At 33.6% G+C, this 23,872-nt stretch overlaps 1 protein-coding gene and 1 non-coding gene across 2 annotated transcripts; both read left to right on the top strand.

Annotated features, from left to right (window-relative positions):
• Window positions 1–1,739: 1,739 nt before the first annotated feature.
• LOC110789267 (glycosyltransferase BC10) lies at window positions 1,740–6,906 on the top strand. Its single transcript, XM_021993917.2, has 2 exons — window positions 1,740–2,833; window positions 5,874–6,906. Exons 1-2 carry the CDS (start codon window positions 2,336–2,338, stop codon window positions 6,513–6,515), a joined length of 1,140 nt encoding a protein of 379 aa, XP_021849609.1. The 5' UTR covers window positions 1,740–2,335; the 3' UTR covers window positions 6,516–6,906.
• Window positions 6,907–7,317: 411 nt separating this feature from the next.
• On the top strand, window positions 7,318–7,389 carry TRNAH-GUG (transfer RNA histidin (anticodon GUG)). Its single transcript has one exon. It is a non-coding gene; the product is annotated as a tRNA-His (tRNA).
• The last annotated feature ends 16,483 nt before the right edge of the window (window positions 7,390–23,872 follow it).

Genomic DNA, 23,872 nt, shown 5'->3' with positions numbered 1-23,872 from the left:
TCAGCAAAGAAACTTGCTCTTGATGTAAACTTGTAGCTTAGTTTCAGTTTAGGCCTTTTGGCTTGCTGTGGGTGTTGTTGTTTTGGCCTTTGTGCTTTCTGTTGCTCTCAGTGGCTCAGTTGGTTTTGGAGCTTGTACTGTTTGTAAGCTAGTTTGCTAGCTTCCTCTTTGGTAATAATAATATATTATTTGCCAAAAAAAAAAAAAAAAAGAAAGTAACATCTTAATGTCCATAACAAACGAATATCATCCCAAACTTATATTTTCTTTACAAATTTCCATTTTCAACCAATATCACACACAAATGGTAATGATTTGTAATGAAAAAAATATATATATTTTTTTATAAGAAAAGAAAAATCAGGTTAACCCCTTTGAAGGGTCAACATATATCATCCTTTCAGATGATGAGGTTTTTTTTTAAGGAAAGAAAAACCAGGTTAACCCCTATGAAGGGTCAACCTATAGCATCCTTTCGGATTATGAGGGAGAGAGAAAGGTCAAAAGACGAAAACCAAAGCGACACGGAAATACAAGAGCTCCTTTTGCCGCCATAAAATCCGCCGCTTTATTTGCTTCTCGGTACCAATGGTTGATGAGAAACCCTCGGTGTTACCTAAGTCCGCCAAAGTATCCTCAATGAGGCGACTAATTTCCCAAGGGACTTGCCACACACTATTCATGGAATTGATGACCACCAAATTATCGCCTTCGTTGGTTAGATTTTGCAGTCCAACGCCAAAGCGCTCTTCACCCCCTCTCTCAAAGCTGAAGCTTCCACAAATAAAATAGAAGCATCCGGGTGTAGAGCTCTGGCTCCCGCAAGAATAAGATTTCCTTTGTCAATGCGAATGACGAAACCCAAACTCGTGGATATGGTTCATCTCTTGACACCGTTGAAGTTGAGCTTGAAGTAAGTCGGGGGTGGGCAGACCCAAGTTACTTCCTTTGGAGGGGCACGTCTTTCCTTGCCATGAGAGGTTATAGGATTCTCTTGGTCATCATTACTAGTATAAACTTACAAGTGATTACAAATCAAGTTGTAGGATAGAGATAGACTCGTCACAAGAGACTAATGTATTTCTTGCAAACCAAATATGGTGATTTTTCGACAATGATGCAATATTTAAGGAAAAAATAAAGTATCAAAATTGACCATATCTATTACTTTATACTAAAACAGACACCAAGAATGATACGTGTCACTTTCTGGTGCAAAATTTTTCCGCCAAAAATCATTTCCCTAAAAAAAAATTACTTTATTTTATTTTTATTCTCTATCCTTTTTTATAAACTATTTATGTATGGAAAAAATATTAGTTTATAATTATAGTAACAATAGATACTACACAATAATAATTTTGCTAAATATTTTTTGGTAATATTTTAGTCAAATTGGTATATTAAGGAAAACATATTCACTCGATATGTTGGTCACATTTGCATATTACACACATATAATATGAATATTAGATGAATAAATTTAAATGAATATATTCAAAACATTATAATTATGCAGTAGTTTGGAGATGTTCAGTTAAATATTTTGTAAAAAACTGTTTATAATCCGTACGTGCACGGGATCCAATCTAGTGATAACATAAAAAAACACATTTAATAAAGAGAATGGTACAACAAAAATACAACTCCATAAAAGAAAAATGATGCAAGATAAAAAACCGATGATGTATTGATGTATTCTTAATCATTAATGAAATTCTTAAGTGATGTGCATACCATAATTTAAAAGAAAAAAACTAAAAAAGTCCCCTCCGACAAAGGTCGATCGCTGCGTAATCGTATGCAAAAGACATACCACAAAACTTGGAAAATCCCAACATACAATTCACAAAATCCCCTCACTCTTTCTCTTTCCATCTTTCTTTATTCCCTTAATTTCAAAATTTCGCCCAGATTTCATTTCTCTGACTCATCCCACATAAATTATTATTTTTCCACTTTTTTGACCACCCATTATTGTCCATGAGCCGGCGCAATTAAATAAATTGATCTTGGTATCATTTTGATTTGGCAGTTTCTCGACTAATTACTCAACATATCACCCCTGATTTTTCTCCCCTTCTACTCAAATATTCTGGTCTAAATCAATAAATTTCTCATTTTACTTAAATTAAAACCTCTTCTACAGATCTGACATCATTTTTGATGCTAAAGATGTTACTTCTGTAATGGGTATTGATTAATTTCATTACCCACTTCCTAGAAATTCGAGATTATTGGGTAAATTTCTGAGTAATTTGAGGGATTTTAGCCAAAAGGGTACCCAGGGTTTGATCTTGTTATTTCTCAGTACAATTTTGAGCAAACAAGGGTTATGGCAATAGAAGAAGGGAAGGACCCAGGTCCTGTAACTAGAACCAGGGGTTTACCAGTGAGATTACTGTTAATACTGTTGATGTTCTTGGTATTATGTGTTGTATTCTCATTCATTAGTCTGAATACATTTAGGCGATTCGGGTTCGATGGCGGTGTTGCTGGGGTTATTAAGCCTAGTTATGAGCCATGTATTGGTGAATCAAGTGGGTTAGATCAGTGGATTAGACCTCCATCTAATTTGATGCATACAATGAGTGATGAAGAGCTCATTTGGAGAGCCACATTGGTGCCTGGTATTAGGAAATACCCTTTCAAAAGGAATCCCAAGGTTGCATTTATGTTCTTGACCAAAGGTCCATTGCCATTGGCACCTCTTTGGGAGAGGTTCTTTAAGGGGCACAAGGGGCGGTTTTCGATCTATGTTCACTCGATGCCATCTTACAATAAGGAGTTTCCTCCTTCATCAGTTTTCTACAAAAGGCATATACCTAGCAAAGTATGATTCTTGCTGCCTTTGTGCTCTTTTTTATTGTTTGCATTTGGAAATTTTAGGTGATTTTTGTTATTATGTTTGCTTAATTGCTTTATATCATCATTTTTATTAGAATTGGGATATGATTGTTTGATGTTGTATTTCGTGCATTTCTTCATATTTGATGAATCTGTGTGCAGATATTGCACTATGTCTATTACATTATACGGAGTATATCACAAGTCAATAACCTGATTCCAGCATTTATTTTATCCATTCATGAGGCTATGACGCTGTGAAAAGGAAAATAAAAGCTTAGTGATGAAAAAAACTAGAGTTATACAACTCATATATATATTCTATGAAAGACTCTGCCTAATCGTAGCATATAGTTGTATGTGTTGGACTGTTCCTAAAAACCACTGTTAGGAGCCTTTTGAAGACATCTGTTAGATGTTATGATTTGTGTGGTTTTAAAGTAAGCATTGATGGTAAGGACGGTTTCTTCTTGCACCGTGGTGGTTGTTGGAGGAATTTGAGAGAGATGTAACTCTTGGTTCTCATAAAGCATCCCGCCAATTAAGAGGAGGTACAAGGCATTTAGTTAGATAACTGTAAACCTGTAAAAGCTTCAATGTGTAATGATACTAGAAAATTAAGTCGCACCGTTCTTATATAGTCCATGCTTTAAGTTAATCTTTCTTGGTCAATATAGTATATTAATCCTTTGATTCACTAACTAAGAATCTAAGATGTTGCTGAAGATATCTTTCTTTGTTCTGTTGTGAAATATTGATATTCAGAGTTTTATAGAGGGTGATTTCTAGCTTCATAACCTCTGTATGCAATTCTTGTGCGGGTCACTTAAACTATTCCTTGCTTTGCATTTGCTCTACATGAACTTCTTTGATCATCTTGTGGTTTTTTATCCTTTACTTGACCTTCAGTTTTGAGGATTGTTTTTTGGGGGGGTAGTCTGGAGAATTTGATTTGTATTTTCATCACTTATTATGGGATTAACGAGTATGGTTATGAGAAAGCTAGTACCTAAAACCTTGGTATCTACAAGTTTATGATGGAAGTTATAATCATCATGTGGAAGAACGACTTTTGAATACCACCTTGTCAACTATTAAAGTGAGCAAAATGTTCAATAATCTGTTTCTGTATTCAGAGCATGGATCAGGGCTTACACTGGGTTATTACTAATAATTTGCTCGTTTAATTTAGTCTCCGTTTGGTTTGAAGGAAAACATATTTAGTGAAAAATGATTTTTTATGGAAAACATTTTTCCGTAAAAAATCATTTTTCAAGGAAACACAATTCTAAACTAGTTTCCGTTTGTTTGGTTCCTTACAAGAAAAGTCATAGAGAAAAGGAAAATGGGAGTGGATGGGTGAGAGAAGAGTGAGGTAAGGAGGAGGAGCAAAATTTGTTCCCCTTCCTTCCAAGTAGAAAATGTTTCCCGCCCTTTAGACAGTTATTTTCCATCACTTGAAGATTGTTTTTCACCCCTTTCCAAGACAAATAAAGGAAAACAATTGAAAAGAGGAAAGTCATTTTCCTGGGATATATTTTACACCAAACCAAACACTCCCTTAGTGGGGAATAAACTTTATTTGAGAAAGTTGTTTATAAAAAGTAAGTCTTGTGTGTTTGGTTTCAGACATCGAATCCTTTTTCATCTTAATGATTGGGACTCAAGGTAAAGGTGAAGGCAGTCATGCTACATAGCCCGTGTTGTGTGTGTTGTGTACTAGACTGGATGTTCGGTCCAGAAAATGATCAGTAAAAATGCTTGGTTTTGGTTTGCAAGTCAGATTCAGATTCTTTTTTCTTTGTTACTTTCACTTTCTCCGCTGACTCCGCTGAAGATGTAGTACACCCTTATTATTGGTGATAGTCAGAATCTAAGTATTGACATGACCTAAAATGGTTGTGGAAGCCATAGTTTAAAGTTAGAGCAATCTAATTAACTTCGGAAGCTAATATGCTCTTGCCTGACTAGTGAGTATTCTGGTTTGAAGGCATCTTTGAGAGTGCTCTGAGTATGCCAGTTGTGGGTTGTCTATGGCATGTTGTGTGTAGTAGAAAAGTGAGATTCCTAATACTTTATTCTTGATCTAGAGGAATTTCACTTGTTTGTATTCTTGAAGATAATCTGGAGACTGCACTGAAAGAGCTAACGTGGTTTAGACCTCGTCCATTCACTCTAAATAAGGTGGTTTAGGCCTATCATAATCTGGCAAGTTTCTGGGGATCTAATGGCTATTTTATATGCTAACTTACTTTAAAAGATATTTTCTACAGAGTACTAGTGCATTATGTTTGCAATCTTGAACTGATAACAAATGTTGAGCTGATATTAATATCGATTATGTTGAAGCTTTTTTAGTTGGGGAAACAAGATCTAAGAACACTTCCTCTGTTCCTACATTATTGCAACGTCTCCCTTGTACGGAGAAATGATATTTGTTGCAATTTTTCCTTCTTTGCATATGATTTCTCTTTATTTTTCTCCTCATCACATGGGGCCCCTCTTCTTATTGCTCTCTATCACTCTCCTCATCACATTATTTCTTTTTATTTCTTTCCTCGTCACATGGGTTCCTTAACTCCGGACATTGGTGCATCCCCTATGTGTTGCAATATCAAAGGAACATATGAAGTCCTTCATTTGCAAATATGATCAGTTAGTAGACCAATTGACATCCATTAATCATTATACAAACTTTGTGGAAGTCCCAGGCCTGTGAGGTTGGAAAGGGGAATCTCCCTTGGTAAAAATGTCCGGAGTTGGAAGAAGATGAGTTTGATGCATGTTCACTGGTCTGTTTGTTTGTGATGTGGGAGTCTGGGTCATGAAGGATTTAAAAGTAGTATTGTATCTTGCTTGTTAATTATGAAGGCTCAATTGCAATTTGTGAAAAAGTATAGAAAAGCAGCAGTTAGTAGCCTCGGCATACTGCAACATTGTTTAATTTTTAGTGCATGTGACCAAATTTTGTTGATTTTAAAACTTGAAATATGGCTAATCAACCTTCTGGCCTCTTTACTTGGCAGGTGGCGGAATGGGGGAGGATGAGCATGTGTGATGCCGAAAGAAGGCTTCTTGCCAACGCATTGCTGGATATCTCAAATGAGTGGTTCATACTTCTTTCAGAATCTTGCATTCCGCTCTACAATTTTAGCATAACTCTGAATTACATCACAAATTCCAAATATAGCTTTATGGGTGCGTTTGACGATACTGGACCCTATGGGAGGGGACGGTATAATGGGAGCATGGCCCCTGAAGTTAACATAACCGACTGGCGTAAAGGATCTCAATGGTTTGAGCTCAATAGAAGACTGGCAATTCAAATAGTTGAAGACACCACATATCACCAAAAATTTGAAGCGTTCTGTAAACCAGCTTGTTATGTGGATGAGCACTATTTTCCCACCATGCTTACAATCCAAGCAGCAAATGTTTTGGCAAATAGAAGCATTACTTGGGTGGATTGGTCAAGAGGTGGGTCCCACCCTGCTACATTCGGAAAAGGAGACATCACGGTGGAGTTCTTTAAGAAGGTTAGGGAGAGTGGTAAGATTTGTGATTACAATGGTAGAAATACTACCATCTGTTATCTCTTTGCTAGGAAATTTGCCCCAAGTACCTTGGAACCGTTGTTGCAATTAGCAACTGAGGTTTTTAGTTTCTAACAACAAAATTTGGCGAATGCGTCTGACTTTGAAGGTTACTACCGCAGAAATTGAAGAGAAAACTGCAGCTTGCAGTTTTTCTTTGCAGATGACCGAAGCAGCATTACAGCATCCGTTTTTCTTTGGCATACTTGGTTTACCCAGAATATTTATCTGGTGTACAGAGCTGTTTATCGTCAGTATTATAATAGGAGTATTAGTTGTGGTAAAATCTTGTAGTTTTTATAGTAGAATCTGAATAATGCGCCGAATGTACTCAGGGATTTAGATTTTTGATCTTGTGGTTGTATATGTGTGATATAACATAGATGATCTTGCGGGAGTTATTGATGAAATACTAGAGATGTATCACTCACTTTTTGATGGAATTTTAGCATTTTGAGACTATTCATCCTTTTTCTAGTGCATGCATTTCTTAGCCACCTTGAATCTCTGTGCAAATTTACTCAGTCAAGGGGTTTCTTTGCTCTATATTAAACCCGAGTACGCGCACGTGCGCCTTGCACGGCTGCGCAAGGAACAAATAAAAAATTGCCATCACTCTAATGCCTCCCATGAAGCTCAGATGTACCTATTCCCCTCACATATGGTTTGCCAAAGCCTACAGATCGTTTGCTGTTTCCGACAGTTATATATCCGTTACTCCTTGACATCTTCATTTAAACTTCCTTGTACTAAAATTGAAATGTTGTACTCATATGACGGGGATTTATTATCTCTGATTTCTCTGTATGAACTTGGGTTGGAGCTTTTCATTTGTGTTGCAAGTTATATTAATTACTTGTTTAAATAGTTCAACAAAGTGGCTGTAGTTTAGTGGTTAGAATTCCACGTTGTGGCCGTGGAGACCTGGGCTCGAATCCCAGCAGCCACACCTTTTTTTTATATTTTTGCACTCTTTTAATAAGTTTAGCTAAAAAATTGTACAGCATTGTTCATAAGGACTTTGTAGTGTAAAAATTCAGCTACAAAACTCACCAGCAAGGTAAAAACCATAACTTGTCCTATTCAATTATTACCTTCTTTTTAATTTTATATAAAAATTATTTTTATTTTTATGTAATAATAATGACATTATTTGGAGTACGCTTTGTAAGACTACTTTCATAAATGAATAATATTTAAAATGTTTACCAAAATATTTCATAGGGAAAGTTCATGCCAAAACATTTCAAATTGTGATCTACTAAAGAAGAATACACGATTGATAACAACCATATTTTGGTGTAAAGAGAGTCAAAAAAGTAATTGTGATCTACTAAAGAAGAAAACACGATTGACAACAACCATATTTTGGTGTAAAGAGAGTCAAAAAAGTTACAAGAGTTTCACATCTCATATTCTTGTCTGATCAAGTATAAAAATTATTACTCCCTTCGTTTTTTATAAAAATATTGCACCATTTGCAATTTTACACTATTTAAACACTGCCTTTTTATCAATATCTTGTGATTAACCATATTTTAATTAATTAAAACTAATTTTGATACAATGTTAAGGTTAAAAAAAAGGACTATAATATGACAATTTTCAATGTACAACCGGTAGTTGTTCCTTGTGCATATATATTACCACCAAGCTATGCTATTTCCTTGTTTATGTCGTGTATCTTAAGAATTATAAACACATTAATAAAAACTAGTAATTGATAATACCTTACATAATTGAAAGGTACGGCATATTATACAGTGAAAAAATTCTCACTACACGAACACGAAGGAAGTACTTAATACTTCCTCCATTTTTTTATAATTGCACCATCTTGGTTTTAGCACTATTCATATATTCTTATATAGTTATTTTTTGTGATTTATATGTAAGGAAAATATATTCATATGGGATCTTGTTAGATTCGTCTCGAAATATATTTTCAAATTATCAAATTTTTATAATTTTTTAAAATGTATAATGAGAAATATTAGTAGTTAAAATAGTACATTGGAAAGCGTGAAATCTCAGATGGTGCAATTAAAAAAAAAATGGAGGAAGTATATACTACAACTTGAATATTTTGTACAATTGAACAAAGGTGTGTCATATAGTTTATATAAGAAAACATAATCAGGAATTAAATAAGGAATAACATCAAAGTGCAAATAAGTAGTAAGGCTACTTAATTGGCGCACAATGTGGAGAAGGAATATCATGCGTAATCAAAATGGCAAGCATAAAGATTAGTGGGCAGTGGAAGATGATGGAGCATTTATTAATTAATTAATTAATTAAAGAATAAAGTAAGGAAGTTTGTAGGAAGCTATTACACTTGTCATTTACACATTTAAGTGAAGGTCGATCATAACAAATATCTGCTTGCTCCATCACTGTCGTTTCAAATTTGAATGAAGAATTTTGGTTCTCAACATGTTTGGGAAACTTTTCTTTGATTGGACGTCGATAAATTTATTTTCCGAGTAGTAATTTGTTAGGTAAATAAAATGACCCGGTAACTAGGAAACTTCCCTGTCGTCGGAAAAAAGAGAAGGAAGCCTTATGTCTGGCGTACTGTGTCTACAACGTGTTAAGGAAAAGTTGTGTGGTGGCGGGCTCAAGCCTCCCTTCCATAAATGAGGCCCATATGCGGCCCGTTCCTCGTGTTATGGTTAGGTCTAGTCAACTTTGTGCTCATATAGGGCTCGTGCCAATTTTATAAAATGATGTACATGCACGGTTCATGACCAATCGTCGTGCCTCTCATATCGTGCCACACTACTTTTAAGACGGGCTTAAATAGCCCGCGTGCTGGTCCGACCTGCACCCAACTCTAAATCCAGCCTTAAATATGCCAAACGAGCGAGATAGACAAGAAACCCTCATCCCTAAAGAAGTAGAGAGGCACCAACTAGGTAACGAGATACAATGTTTTAAGTTTCAATCTCGATGTTATGAGATCGATATAAGTGGATAAGCCTGACTAGTTACTATTAGATGGAGTACGACTTGGCACATAATTAATTGTGTAATCAAAGATACGTTTTCTCCTTACTTAGTCGCTAAACATAAACTACACGTACCGTACGTAGTATAATGTTTTATAAGTGGAACACATTTTACAAAGGGATGGCGATTCATGAATGAAGAAGGACAAGTGTGGAAGAAGAAAAAGCTTTTTTGTAAACTAACCTTACCATAATCATACATCTCCCCTACAGGTGTAAATATCATACAAATATTTAAATGGGCCCCATTTCCAGCCCAAACCCAAAGGCAAGGTCGGTAACATATGCCGCCAACATCACTCATTACTTCATTAGTCATTCCATACAATTATACGTTACATTACATATTTCAAATTTCTTAACTTTTAAACTTTTGAAAAAGTTATTTAAATTAGCTTATGAGCAACGGGAACATGTAATAGTTAGTGACATGCATGTATGACATCTTACACGAACTTTTAAGATATTGGAATAACTTCTATCAAAATAGGTTGAAAATGACTAATGAGGTTAAATTTAGATTAATTTTCTAATTGGGATCAGAGTGAATTACACGTTAAAAACTTCTTGATTGAGTTCATTTTCAGTTAACTACATTGATCAATCAACTACGGAGTATTACACTGTAGCTGGTTTGATTGGAGATTAGTTATGTATTTTCAACTTTGTAAAATTAATTAATGCACAAGGGTTTGGCCGACCTTACTTTTTGCAAATTTATGGCCATGTCCGACTAGCGTTTATGAATTCTTGCTACCGCGGGCTTTACGCAATCGATCATTGAAAATCTAACCACGGACCGGACGAGAAGAACTACCATTCTAAATTCTCGAGCTTATAAGCATGAAAAATGCATAAATGATAAGGACAAACACTAGCTAACAATTGAAGTGCATTGCACATTTGCGGCTTTGCGCTATTCTTTTAACAAGTTTTAAAGGCAAAATTCATAAAAAAGTATCATAAAAAACATACATCAAGTAACAAAAGAGAACCCAAATTGTGGTCACCATGTGATATTCTTTAATGTTGATTATATTTGCAAATCGTTATTAGTGGGATTTTAATCAGTTTAACGCCCACTAAAACCCTAAAGTGGGTCCTACATTACATAGCTGGCAACTCGATAATAGCTACTCTAATACCCGGGCAGCTACCCGTTCCAACAACCCTTCTGCCCGAACTCACCCCTCTATAAAACCCCCCACTTCCCCTGAACACCATTTTAACATCGAACTCTCTCTCACCTCCATTACTGAAAAGCCTCATCTCTTTCATTTTCTCTCTCCTCAAAAGAACTTCCGACTTTTTCTTCTTCAGCAATGGCCAAATCAGTGCAAGCTACTCTCATGGTCGTCATCTTCGCCATCTTGTCTCTCCTCAGCGTCGCCATGGCCGCTGAAGCTCCAGCTCCAAGTCCTACAGCCGCCGCCGGGATGGTCTCTCCTTCGCTTGCCGGAGGTATAGCCGTCGCAATCGCCACCGCTTTCTTCGGTTCTTTTCTCTAGATCTGAGTCATTTCGGTGGCTTAATTAGTGAATTTTATGGAGTTTGATTTCTGCGGATGGTATCGTGATTTCTAGGGTTTAAATAGTATTAATAATATTAGTATATATATACATTTCGATATATATATTATGATTATGGTTGGATTATGTTAGGGTTTGATGTTTTAGTTTTATGCTTAATTAAATGGGAGTGTGTTCTTAGATTTCCAATTTGTTGGCAATTTGATCCTTGTGTGGCTTTGGGGGTACATTGTTTAGCACATATCTATTTTCCCGTCATTATGATTATGATTATGGTTTAATATTATCATCTATTGCTCTTCCTATTCTCTTAATTACTCCTTGTTTGCTAAAATTTTCATGCAATTGCAAAAGAAATTAGAAGAGTAGAATTGCAGTGATTTTGTGGATTGAAATGAGGTACTTAGGCACTGGAATTAAATCGATTTTCGCTTTGTTGAAGAGAATTGAAGTAAGTACGATTTCTTACTCTAATAGTATAATTACTTTCCTAAATTTCTATGTATAATCTTTACCAATTAGGAATAAAATCGCGCATAATCTTGACCCTATTGGATAAAGTGGCACATATTCTTAACCAAATAGGAATAGAATCGCGCATATTTTGAGCTGTAACTTTGTTAACAGCTGTAATTTTCATACTTCAATACATTTGGGTTTACTTTCAATAGCTGCGATTTTCATTATACATCTGGGTTTGCCTTCAACGCTAATTAATTAATTATGACCATTTCGGAGAGCTCCTGAACAATGGATGTTAAGACACTGCCATTGTATCGGATTTGGAAATTTTCTTGTTGTTAGTGACGAGATATGAGGCTAATCTTGAAATAATCAAACAAATTCCTCGAAAATATATTTGACAATCCCATCAAAAATTGAAAACCACACCATATGCGTGCCCAAAAAAAATTATGTAAAAAATTTATACTTGGTGATATGTTGCCAACTAATAGCCTAATAGTAGAAAGATATGCCTCTGGGGATTTGAGGCTTAGCCATCAATTATCATGATACCAAGTAATTTTATTGGTTTTACGAGAAACACTCTGAAAACAACTAATATGTTTTGCTTAGTGTTGAAGAAGTTGGTATGTTAGTGAAATTGTGGACTAAAATGTAGCTTTATGTTTTGGTCATTTTATTGATAATAAAGGACAAAGGAGTTGCAAAATGCAAAATAACCATGTCCATTTTTTATATATTTTTATTTTAACCATAGCTGGTTGCAAAAGAAGAGATGCCTACTTTTTCTTCCTCTTAATGCTCGATGAATATGATGCTCCTGCTTTTTTTTATTTTATGGAACAACATTGATGTCACAGATGTTTGGGAAATTTTGTGCCATAATTGTGGCGTTTGTTCTAGATTTGCATGGTTCACAAAAAGTTTTGAATAATATTAAGGACATGCAATATCAGCAATAAAAATTTGAAACTTGCGTGTTTGGAGGGCCTTGGCTGTTGAACAAACACCTCAAACAACAAGTGGTTATTCTCTGGCATCAATCCACGGTGTATGGTGGTTGCATTGTTGCGGCTTTATAGGAGAAAGTAAACTTGAATTTAAGGCTTGAAATGGTATCATAATTCATAAGTCCACAATGCAAGCACATATATAGCTCTTGTATAATCCTTTTATTAAAATACATAAATATTAATCTAGAAAAATCTAGATAATATGCTTGTAAAAATCTAATAGTAAAGTATGTAGAAAAATCTAGTAAAAATAATATCTAGTTAAGTGTGTAGAAGGTAGAAAGTTTGAGAAAGGATGGCAGCGGGTCTAGGACCCTACCCGGACCCTGTTGGACCCTATCCTAAAATTAGGGTATGGGTATATGAGGTTTGGGTATATGAGATATCGGGTAGTGTAGGGTAAGAGTCCCATTTTTTTCAAATTCTAACCCTATCCATGGACCCTTAAGACCCAGACCCTAAACTAAATCCACTCAAATTTTATGAAATACATAAAAAAGAATAATAACAAAACAAAATACTAAAGCAATTCACAAAATAACCTCTACTCCTCTAAAAGTAGGGCTGACACTACCACCTTCTAAGTCAAAGAAACGTCGAACATTGACGTTGTAAACTTGAACTTTGTACTTTGTGAGCTTAGTACATTAAATTGTGTTGTATTTAAGGAAGACAAGGATGATTTTTGGAGACGAACTATTTATTTGTTTTAAAATTGACAAATTAACCATTATTCTTGTATTATTTTTTGCGCATTACATATAATTATATATAAAAGAACCCGATAAAATTTATCGAAAAAATAATCGGAGACTCGTTCTAGACCTTACCCGTACCCTACCAGACCCATAGGGTCCGGGTAAGGGTCTTATAATTTTAGACCTTAAAGGGTAATGGTAGGGTATGGGTATACGTCAAATTCGGGTAGGTCCGGGTACTGCTAGACCCTACCCATACCATACCCATAGCCATCCGTAACGTGCAAAATAGAGCTTTGTTGTAGGGTGATGTGTGACATGAAATGAGAAATGAAATACAATATTTTATCTTATGCGCACCCTTACTCTTCATATTAATACATAAACATCAAATACCCATCAATTCTTCTGATTTTTTTTAACCATTGTAATTGTTTAAGAGCTATGACATGTGGATAATAATCTACTCCCTCCGTCCCTTAATACTTGACCTGTTTTGATTTTTTACACTATTCACATAATTCACTTTAACCCTATTTTATTTCTAGTATATGAAAATAAATGTTAGTATATACTTCGTAATATATTGTTGGCTTCATCTTAATATATATTTTCAAAATATTAATATTTTTATAAGTTTAATATGTAGTTAAAGAAATTAGTGGTCAAAATTGTGCATCGGCAAACGTGTTCGATTAAAACAAGTCGAGTATTAAGAGACAGAGTTCAAAACCTCGAACATTTAACCTTTTGTACTGATGTCATTTTTCTCGCCTGAATTAATTTTAACAAAATTTATTCATGTTTACAACACTAGCTACGTTAAACAAACTCATACGTAGTTTCCAATTCCAATAAATAAATTAGTTAATTAATAAATAAATAAATAAATAAAGAGAAAGTCATAGTTGATCACTTGCTCTTTCCACGATTTTATTATGGACTTTTACAAATTATGTACTCTGCACAAATATTTATTTGGAACATATTAGGTGTAACTAGATTTTTCCAAAGGTCGTGCACACATAGGGTGTACCAATATTTTTATACAGTTTTTTGTAACTTTAACTTAGTTTTTTATAACATTTATATTATACAATAAAAAATTGATAGATAAACATTTCAAAGGATTAATGGTTAATTTTATACATCATTAGTGATTTCGGAGAATTTTTTTTATAAAAACGAAAAACTTTATCACTAAAAAACAAATAACTTTTACATATATTAAGATAACTTTTAACTTTTAAGCTTTTTTAGTTTATTTTTACTCCGGTATACTTGTAAATAAATTTTTTTGTTAAAGTTTAGGTATTAATCGTTGAAGAAAGTTGACAACTTTCGTTGTTCGGACATTCTAAATGAAATACTCCGTATATTCAAAATATCAAGCAAGTATACATTGTTGGGAAATGAGAAACCCCGCACAACAAGTTTTTGCTATATTCGTGTTACGTTAACGTAAGTTATCAACTTATACTTCATAATATCATACTATTGCTTGCTTCTAATTTCTGAATAGTGCATGTCCTTTTCGATATATAGGATAGGAAAATTTGGTAATATTAATCCAACCTTTGGGCGATTTTCTTTTATTAATCCCACCTACGACATATTTTTTAATAATCCCACCTTTACTACCCAACCACTTTTATTGGGCTTAAGTGACCGATAACTGGTGAAAAAGTCAACAAGATGGTGATGAATTTATGATGATGACTGGATATATCGAGTGAGAGTACTACCACGTAGGGATATATTACCGCCTACAACAGGTTTATGACCTTTTAGGCTCAATAAAAGTCGTCGGGTAGCAAAGGTGGGATTATTAAAAAATATGTCATAAGTGGGCTTAATAAAGGAAAATCGGACAAAGGTTGGATTAATATTACCAAATTTTCCTATAGGATATTAGGATGTTTAGGTCTATTCTTAATTTTATACCACCATGATAATGACGTCCACTGATTAGCTTTCATACATACTCAAATATTAGTATGTTGTATCTAAGTAACGTCTAACTTTAGATCGATTTGTACGGAGTACAAGTTTTGATTCTTCTGAAACAATTAAACAACATAATTAACAAAAGTTTCGTTCAAAAGGGTTTGCAATCTTAAGCCAGAAGTTATCGACACAACCATACTACAAACAAAATAAGGATAAAGTAGAGATTTCTTGATTGATTTCAATTCCTACAATATCTATTCTTCTTGACTGTTTTTGGGAAAAGGCACTAAAGTATAGAGTGATAGAGTTGCATGAGCTTGGACAAAGCCACAAATAGTGTTTATTTGGTAGTTTTTTCGTGTTGCCTTTGTAAACTTATCAAAACCCATTAAAAAAAAGAGCCTACAAATACTGAAAATTATTATATACACCCGAATGTACCATGTACTCAATACCCTGGGATCTGTCATATACAAAGTGGATGTCTTTCCATCTTAGCCAACCGCTGGATATTCTTTTTTTTTTACACGTAAATATATGTAGCTTGAAACATCAAATTGTACAGTATACTGTTTATCATTCAGTTCAGTGTAATTTATTTCAATTGCATCTAGATCCATTTAGTTCAGTCCAATTCAGCCAATTAAAATCCAGAAGAACAACAAAGCCTTAGTTCAAATATTATCAAATTGTTTACTGATGAGGTGATTGGACTTGTATTTGGTTGAATATCTTTTGTTGTGAACTTGTGTCCCAGATAATTAAAGATGGAAACGAGTCGTTTAGGTAGGGTATAGGTCGAGTCAAATTTGAGTGAGAAAACTTTTGAATCATGTCCGTTCGGATAAGCGTCAATTTTGGGTAGGAGAATTTTTGATAAGGGTTTAGCCAAGTCTTTTTTTTTTTTGGTGTAAACACCCGGTTCTTCCTTATGGCTAATCCGGATTTGGGGCGAGTTTTGGGTGGTTAGGTTTCAGTCCCCTCCCAATTGTTGTTGTCGGAGATTGAACACGGGTTCTCCCTACCAAGTTCAGTCCCAATCACCGCTGAACCAACAAGCAATTGGTGATCATTTTTTAAATAGGAAGAAAATTTCATTTTTAAATAGGAAGAAAATTGGCTATATATATAAAATTGTTTAATTACGATCACCCCCTTAAAAGCTAAATAAAAAATAGCGGTCCTAAGAAAATTTATTAAATAAAGTGACTAGAGTGCTTAATTTTATCTTTAACAAACAACTATTAAAAGTTTATTATATCTCTTGAAAGTGAACATTTATATTCCTTATAAATCTTAATGGGATTTTATTTGTCACATTAAAAGAGTATAACGCTACTCATTTTATTCGTTGCAACTTGCTACTTTTATCATCACATTCCCTTAATTGCAAAATATGCCATTAAGGAGCGACATTTTTGTTTTTGTTTTTGTTGATAAGGAAAGAAAGCCAGACATACTACCTAATTCATCATATACATTGTATACTTGATAATCCGACTATATATTTTTACCCTCTACATATACAATCAAAATTGGTATATTTAAAAGTAGGCCTGACCCTGGTCATAGCGAGGGGTGCGACGACCTAGAGGCCAAGGCCGGAAAGGGCACGAAAGTCTATGTTTCCGGTTATTATTTATAAGTAATATATACGCAATAAATTTAACATAAATAATTTTGTGCCTCAATGGTAGCTGACATGTTATTGATTTCCCTAAACTATCTCGCTTCCTCTCTGTGCCACATTTATTTTCCTTATTTAGGCTCCGTTCTATTGGACTTATTTTGACTGAACTTATATTATCTGAACTTAACAAACTTATTTGAACTTATCTGAACTTATTTTATCTAAAATAAACTTATTTTGTCTGAAATAAACTTATTAGTGTGTGGAAATGTCTGGAAAAAACTTATTTTTGATGAACTTATATTATCTGAACTTAACTGGACTTATTTTATCTTAAATAAGTCAAAATAAGTCGAATAGAACAGAGCCTTACTGATGTTCTCCTGCCTTTTTCTTCTCTTCTTTCCTTTTAACTATGGTCTATGGGAGAAAAAAAAATTCCCCACAATACTTGTTTTCTTTTCGTTTCTTTTTCATTTTGTATAAATTTAAGTTTTTCCCTTCCTAGTTTTATGTAATTTTTTTTTTGGGTAAATATTCCTCGTCTTTCTTATAACAACGTATCTAAATGAATAAGATGAGATAAATATTATTGCATCTGATTTATATATACGGAGTACTCTGTAAAAAATGTATCGTAAAAATATTAAAAAATGTATAAATAATTAAAATGTTTATTATACATGGGGTCCATATCACTTTGTTTGCATATGGCCCCTAAATGTTATGATCATCCCTATTTAAAAAGGAAGAGTTATACTTCGTATATTTTTACTTTTGTTTTGAGGGAAAAAAGAAGAGTAAAATAAGTTGATCCATATGTTCGATTCACATATCATGACTTTTGCATTTTTATTTAGGAAAAATTACTTTAAATAATCCAATCTTTCGACGATATTTCGTTAACAATCTAACCTTCATATCCCATTAATTTTTATTGCTCCCATTTGACTTGCAGCATATTGAGAAGGTCCATTTTATTTTATTTTTAGTTTAAAAATTTGGCCTCCTTCCTCCATTAATTTCCGCCCATGCATTTTCTTCCTACTTCCTACTTCCTCCTCCCTTCTCTTTTTTCTCCATTAATTAAACCAAGAGAATTTGAGCAGCCACCATGATTAACAAGGAGGGAAAAGAGGTGACAGTGGAGGAAGGTCAATGCAATCGATCAAGTCGCTTCAAGCTTTTCTCACAGAGTCATAAGCAACGTGTAATATGTAGGATCACCAGATTCTCTCCTTTTCAATCTGTAAATTTGAGGTCAATTTTGTAGTCAATTTAACTCTCACCCATCTGTTGGAATTTAAAGATGGAAAAGTGCTCAAAACCTGCCTGCCGGGTTTTGGAAAACCGGCAGGTTTCTCAAAACCTGCCTGCCAGGTTTTCCAAAACTGGTAGGTTTCGAACGTAAGTTGAAAAACGGACTTAAAAGGCATTTCTTGAAGTGAACCGAAAACCGGCCGGTTTTGGAAAACCGGTAGGTTTCGAGATCGGTTCTTGGTGTTGTCCGTTTTTGATCTTCTCTTTGGATTCCTCCTTTATGATAACCTTTTAAGTATGATTTATGGACAATTATCATTCTGATTATGGTGATTAAGTTGGTCCATTATTTCTCTTGATTATGGGGGTTATCAACTCTTCATTATCATGGATTTATGGTTGATTAATATCATTGAATTCCTTTGAAACCTTTGATTTCTTTGGATTGTTTTGTCTCCTCCACAAATCCTATAAGTACTCTTCGTTTTCTGAGTTGTTGACACACACATATATTGATCTCTTCCTCTCCTCCTCCTTTCCCTTTTGTTTTGGATGGAAGAATTTTGGTTCATGATTAAGTCATGAATATTTGTATCTCTTCAAACCTTTTCCTTCTTATTCTTTTGGGCATAAGTTTATGTGGCTCCATCTCATCACCCAAAAGTGCCTTTGTGTGTTGAGAGTTGTGTAAACCTTAGGGAACGAATCGGTGGATACAATTGTGCACCCCGGTTGCACCGAATCTCGTTTTCAAGGCAGTGGTTTGGTTACCACTGCGCAACGATTTCCTAAACTCGTTCTTATTCTTATTCTAGTATTTGCCTTGAAAACCCAATTATTACAACACCATCATCCTTTAAACACTAATAGTCTTATATGCATGCAATTCGTATGAAATAATATCAAAACTTTAAATTGTTTTACTGCAACTAATCACAAAAATTAATATGCCATAAATTTTGTTCACAAAGTCATCTAAAGAAATATTATACATCATTCATTTTTTTTTTTTTTTTGTAAAATAGCAGACTTTATCACCAAAAGGTAGAAAATCATCAAAATTCAACCATAGAAGCAACAAACACCAGTTAAGGGAGCACACCCGCACCCTCAACAAAACAAAAAAACACAGCAGCAGATTAGCATCTAGCCTGCATAGAGTATGCGTCAAACCAAATCAACCTACAACCAAAGAAACATCAACAACAACTCAAAGCAAAGGCACAACAAAATCAAGCACACAGAGCGAGCCTGCACACCAGAAACACGAATAAGGTGCTTGGAAACCACACTGCAAGACCAAAAGCATCAGTAGCCTGTAGAGAAAACAACGTCTACAATAGAAACCAGAAGTAGAGCTGTCTAAACCCCCTGCATACACCAGAGAGAGAGAGAGAGAGAGAGATAGAGAGAGAGAGAGAGAGAGAGAGAGAGAGAGAGAAGGGTGGGGTCTGGTGGCAGTGAAGGAAATAGGAAGAGGAGGTGGCGGTGGAGGAGGAATAAGGAAAACGGGGAAGGAAGAATAGAGGAACGAGAAAAGAAAAAAGAAGAAAAAATGAGATATTATTTTGTTTCAAAAAATTACAGTAAATGGTTACATGACAAGTGTACATGTTACCTGTTGTTCCGGTTGGTGACTGATTGGGTGTAATCAAAGTTAATGGGGTATAAATGTTGGATTATTAGATACTCCCTCCGTATTTTAAAAACAGATTTACTTTGACCGACATGTAATTTTAGGAGAGTGAGTTAAATTTATTAAAATAAGATGAAAGTGGAGTAGTGATGAATTGTTTTATTATAGTAAAAAGATGTGAGTAAGTGTATGGACCACAAGAAAGAGAGAAATCTTCTATTATATATTAAAAGACACACCAGGAATGACACGTGTCACGTGTTAGCGAGTCCTTAATATTTTTTTTTCCTTTTTTTCCTGCCAAAAAAGATTTCGCCATATTTTAAAGAATCTTACAAAGACATAATAGCATGTCATAATAGACATAATATTTTTTTTCCTTAATGTCATCTTCTGGTGCGTCCTTAGTATTTTTTTCAAAAAGTATTTTAATTGAAGTATCTTTTAAAATACCCCGATTTCCTGATGTTTTTCCCCCTTGTTTTTTTCTTCTAATTCATACTTCAATAGAAGTATATATGAAAATAAATAAATTATGATTTCAGGTATTACGGCAAAGATAAAAAAAAATATCACAACTTTGTTGATATTATTGTTTAAATGACAACTTTTTTGATATTACTTTTTGAAACTCCGTAATAGCAAAATAGCAACATATGTTTTTGATTTTCATATAAAATTTTCAAAACATTCATTATATTCTTAACCTACAATTGTTAATAAATAGATAAATAAATTACTCTGCATGTGTTATATGACCATATCTAAAAAAAATAAAAAATTATGTGAAACAAGTGTTAAAAAGTGGGTTCAACAAAATGTAAAGCCAGTTATATACGACGGTTTAGAAAATATAGTATTATAACTGATACGTTTATCAAATCAATACTATACCCAAAAATTTGGATAGATCAAGGGTACAGGTATGATTACGTTTACGAATATTATCCAATCACAAGTTATTATTACCAAGTGGTGTACGATAAATATTATACACTATAGTAAGAGTTAACTCAAAACACCAAAGTTACCCTAATGTATATATGTAAAAGTTAACTATTTTTTAATGATCTTTGATTTTTCATTTTAATAAAAAAAAAAATTATACAAAATTACTAATAATGTACGAAGTATAAAATTAACCATTTAACTTATTAAAATGTTTATCTATAATTTTTTTTATAATATAATAGTAAATCCAAATATATTAAAAATTACAAAAAAAAAAAAAAACTAGGTAACAATTATACTGGTGTACAATAAATTATTGTACACCTTGTCCGTGCAAGACCTTTTGTTATTCAATTCCAAAAGAAAAGGGACCTAATAATTGTCTGATGACTTTTTTTCCTTATATGTTCCCAACTTAAGTATTTTTGTCGAAACGCTAAACTATTAAAATTGTAATAATCACTTTACAATTCAAATAAATAATAATGTTCTCTGATTTTCCCAACAACCATTGCTAAAACCTGATTTTTATTTACTAAAAACTTAATTTAAGTAAATTATTCAGAGCAGATCGAAAAAAAATATTTAGTCTCATCTGTGCTTTGCATGGAACCCAATATAATATTAATATAATTGGAAGTGGGGACTAAGACATGTCAAAAAAGAAAAGTATTTCTCTTTTTAAAATGCGGTTGTTTAAGGAAAGCTAATCTCTTTTTAAAATACGAAGAGAGTAATAATTTAAAAGATATTAACGGAAAATCGCAAAAAAATTGGATTATTTAAAACAAAATTTCCTTTTATTTATAGAGAATTTTGCTGAATAGTTGGACACTTATTGAGTTATTAACCAGACTTATCATGTTGGACCGGTGTCACGGTGTGTAACCTCTTTGTTGGACCTTTACTTTATTAGAACTAGTTTAGGGCCCGTGCAACGCACGGCTACTACTAAAACAATTTATTATTTTAATAGTAACTAAAAGACTTGTGATATTAGGAAAACATGAAAATAAAAAGGATATATGAAAAAGTATAAATTCAAAGTTGTGTAAAAAATAAATTCAAATGAACTAAATTTGCATATTACTATACAAAGTTAAAAATTATAGTCGTTTACTTGTATGTAGAAGGATCTAACAACGTTAACCAAACCCGAATGACTCAAGACTAATTTTCGAAAAGACCCGAGCATAACCGAGTTAGTCAAATACAACATATTTTGAATTGAGTAAAATCTTGATAAATAAACTTATATGTTAGTCTACTTACCATGTATTATTATTTTAATTAACATTCTTACTTACCAGTTACCATGTATTATGTTATTAATAGTAGACTAACATTAGAAGTACATTTATCAATATTTTTTATATATTTCTTATCAGATTAAAAAGTTATAATAATACATAAATAAAACTATATCATAAAGGAAAAAATAATATTGATTTAGCTTTCCTCTAATAATATATTATGCAATACACATCTATGGTAATTAAATATATTTTTATCTAGTTTCCTAAAAAAACATAATGTAATTTATTTATTTTAAAGTAAAAAAATAAAAAAAATATTTTGGCGAGAAAAAATCGCACTAGGAAATGACACGTGTCATTGTCTCTTTTAGTAATATAGTACTCCCTCCGTATTTATTTAAGAGATACACTTGGCCGGGCACGGGTATTAAGAAAAAGAATTGAATGAAATAAAGTAATAAAATAAGTGGGGTTGAGTAGATATTTTAATAAGAAAAACAAGTGGGGACCATGTCATTTTAGAGAGTGGGGGGTGGGGGTGAGATGTAGATATATTATTTAATTAGATAGAGGGGTTGATAAGTTACTAGAAATGACAAGTGTATCTCTTAAATAAATACGACCGAAAAAGATAAGTGTATCCCTTAAATAAATACAGAGGGAGTAATAGATGGATAGAGAGATACATTTGCCAATTATGTCAAAAGTAGTAAATTACAGTCATCAAGTCTTCTTTGAGTCTTTCCTAATGTGGCATGGCCAGTTCATTCTGCGTTCCTTTTGACTTTTTATTAACCAGACTTATCATGTTGTTGGGCCTCAGGCCCTCATTAATTAAGGATGGGCCTTCCCTAAATTGGCTTGGGTTTTACTTAATGCCCTTAAATTCCAGAAGTAAAAGAGTGGTTATAAACTTATAACAGTAAGACAGTAACAGTAAAATCTAACTCTAAGTCTCTAACAACTTCCTTATAACCGCTAAATATTTTAAGTAATAGGAGTAATTTACATCTAGTTAGTCAATCATTGCTTTCTTATGTTAGGTTGATTAACACATTTAGTCGGGTTTGGTTCATATTTGTGTTGATACTTAACAAATTCCGGAATAAGAGCATCTCAATACTATTCGACTTATTTTATCTGAACTTAGATACTATCTTAACTTACTTTTACCTGAGTGCGAACGCCAGCCAACAGCCATGAAGGACTGCCTGGCCAGCCCACGGTTGACAAGCCCAGCCACGGTGGTCGACATTAGCCTGCAGCAGAAACCGGCAGCCGCAGCAAGTGGCCAATCAAACAGCAAGCAGAGAGCAGCCGATAGCATTTTCCTTTCTCGAATTCAATTTGATCCCTTGATACATATCATTTCTACACGTACAACATCGAAAACTCAATGGGAGCATCATGCGGACTTTGGCAGGATAATACTTGTTTAGTACCTTCCTCTAACCCATCGTAATATGAATATCCTTGGTTACTGATAATACTTTTTTTTTTTTTTTTTTTTTGTCAAGGAGGATACTCTAATACTTTATTGTTTTTTTTGAAGGGAATATAGAATAATACTTTCTTGCTTCTCTTATTGAATTTGGCAAAGTATTTATAACATTACAAGTCCTTGCGCATGTTTTGCTTTCCTAATCTTACCAATCCTCCTATAATTAATTTCCATAAAAAAGAAGTATTAATCAATTTCCTCAACCCACCAAATTTATCCAAACTTGCTGATTAAAAAGTGTATATATCCACAATTTGACAATAGTATTTCCTCCCTCCTATGATCACGAAGAAGGCATAAACGAGTCCGATTAAACTATTTTGTGAAAGTGTAGAATGTGAAGCGAAGCGTCTGTGTAACATAGATTTGGAATGGAAGTAAATACATCATAATATGCGCTGTTTAGAGTTTTTAACAGTGATTTATGCATGAGAATATGTTTAATAATCGCGGCACGAGGTTATTATTTACGTTAGATAACTAGCTAGATAAGAAGAGTGAGGGATTAGGGGAACGGCAGAACGAGCACGAG

This window comes from Spinacia oleracea, chromosome 1, assembly GCF_020520425.1.
Source record: "Spinacia oleracea cultivar Varoflay chromosome 1, BTI_SOV_V1, whole genome shotgun sequence".
Lineage (NCBI taxonomy): Eukaryota > Viridiplantae > Streptophyta > Magnoliopsida > Caryophyllales > Amaranthaceae > Spinacia > Spinacia oleracea.
Note: the sequence above shows the minus strand (reverse complement) of the source record. Positions and strands in the feature narration are given on the sequence as shown.

What these genes read in the sequence shown, in the direction of transcription:
- LOC110789267 (XM_021993917.2), top strand. Translation starts at nt 2,336, where the DNA reads ATGGCAATAGAAGAAGGGAAGGACCCAGGTCCTGTAACTAGAACCAGG. An exon ending in AAAGGCATATACCTAGCAAA is followed by an intron (nt 2,834 to 5,873) that starts GTATGATTCTTG and finishes TTTACTTGGCAG; the next exon opens with GTGGCGGAATGGGGGAGGAT.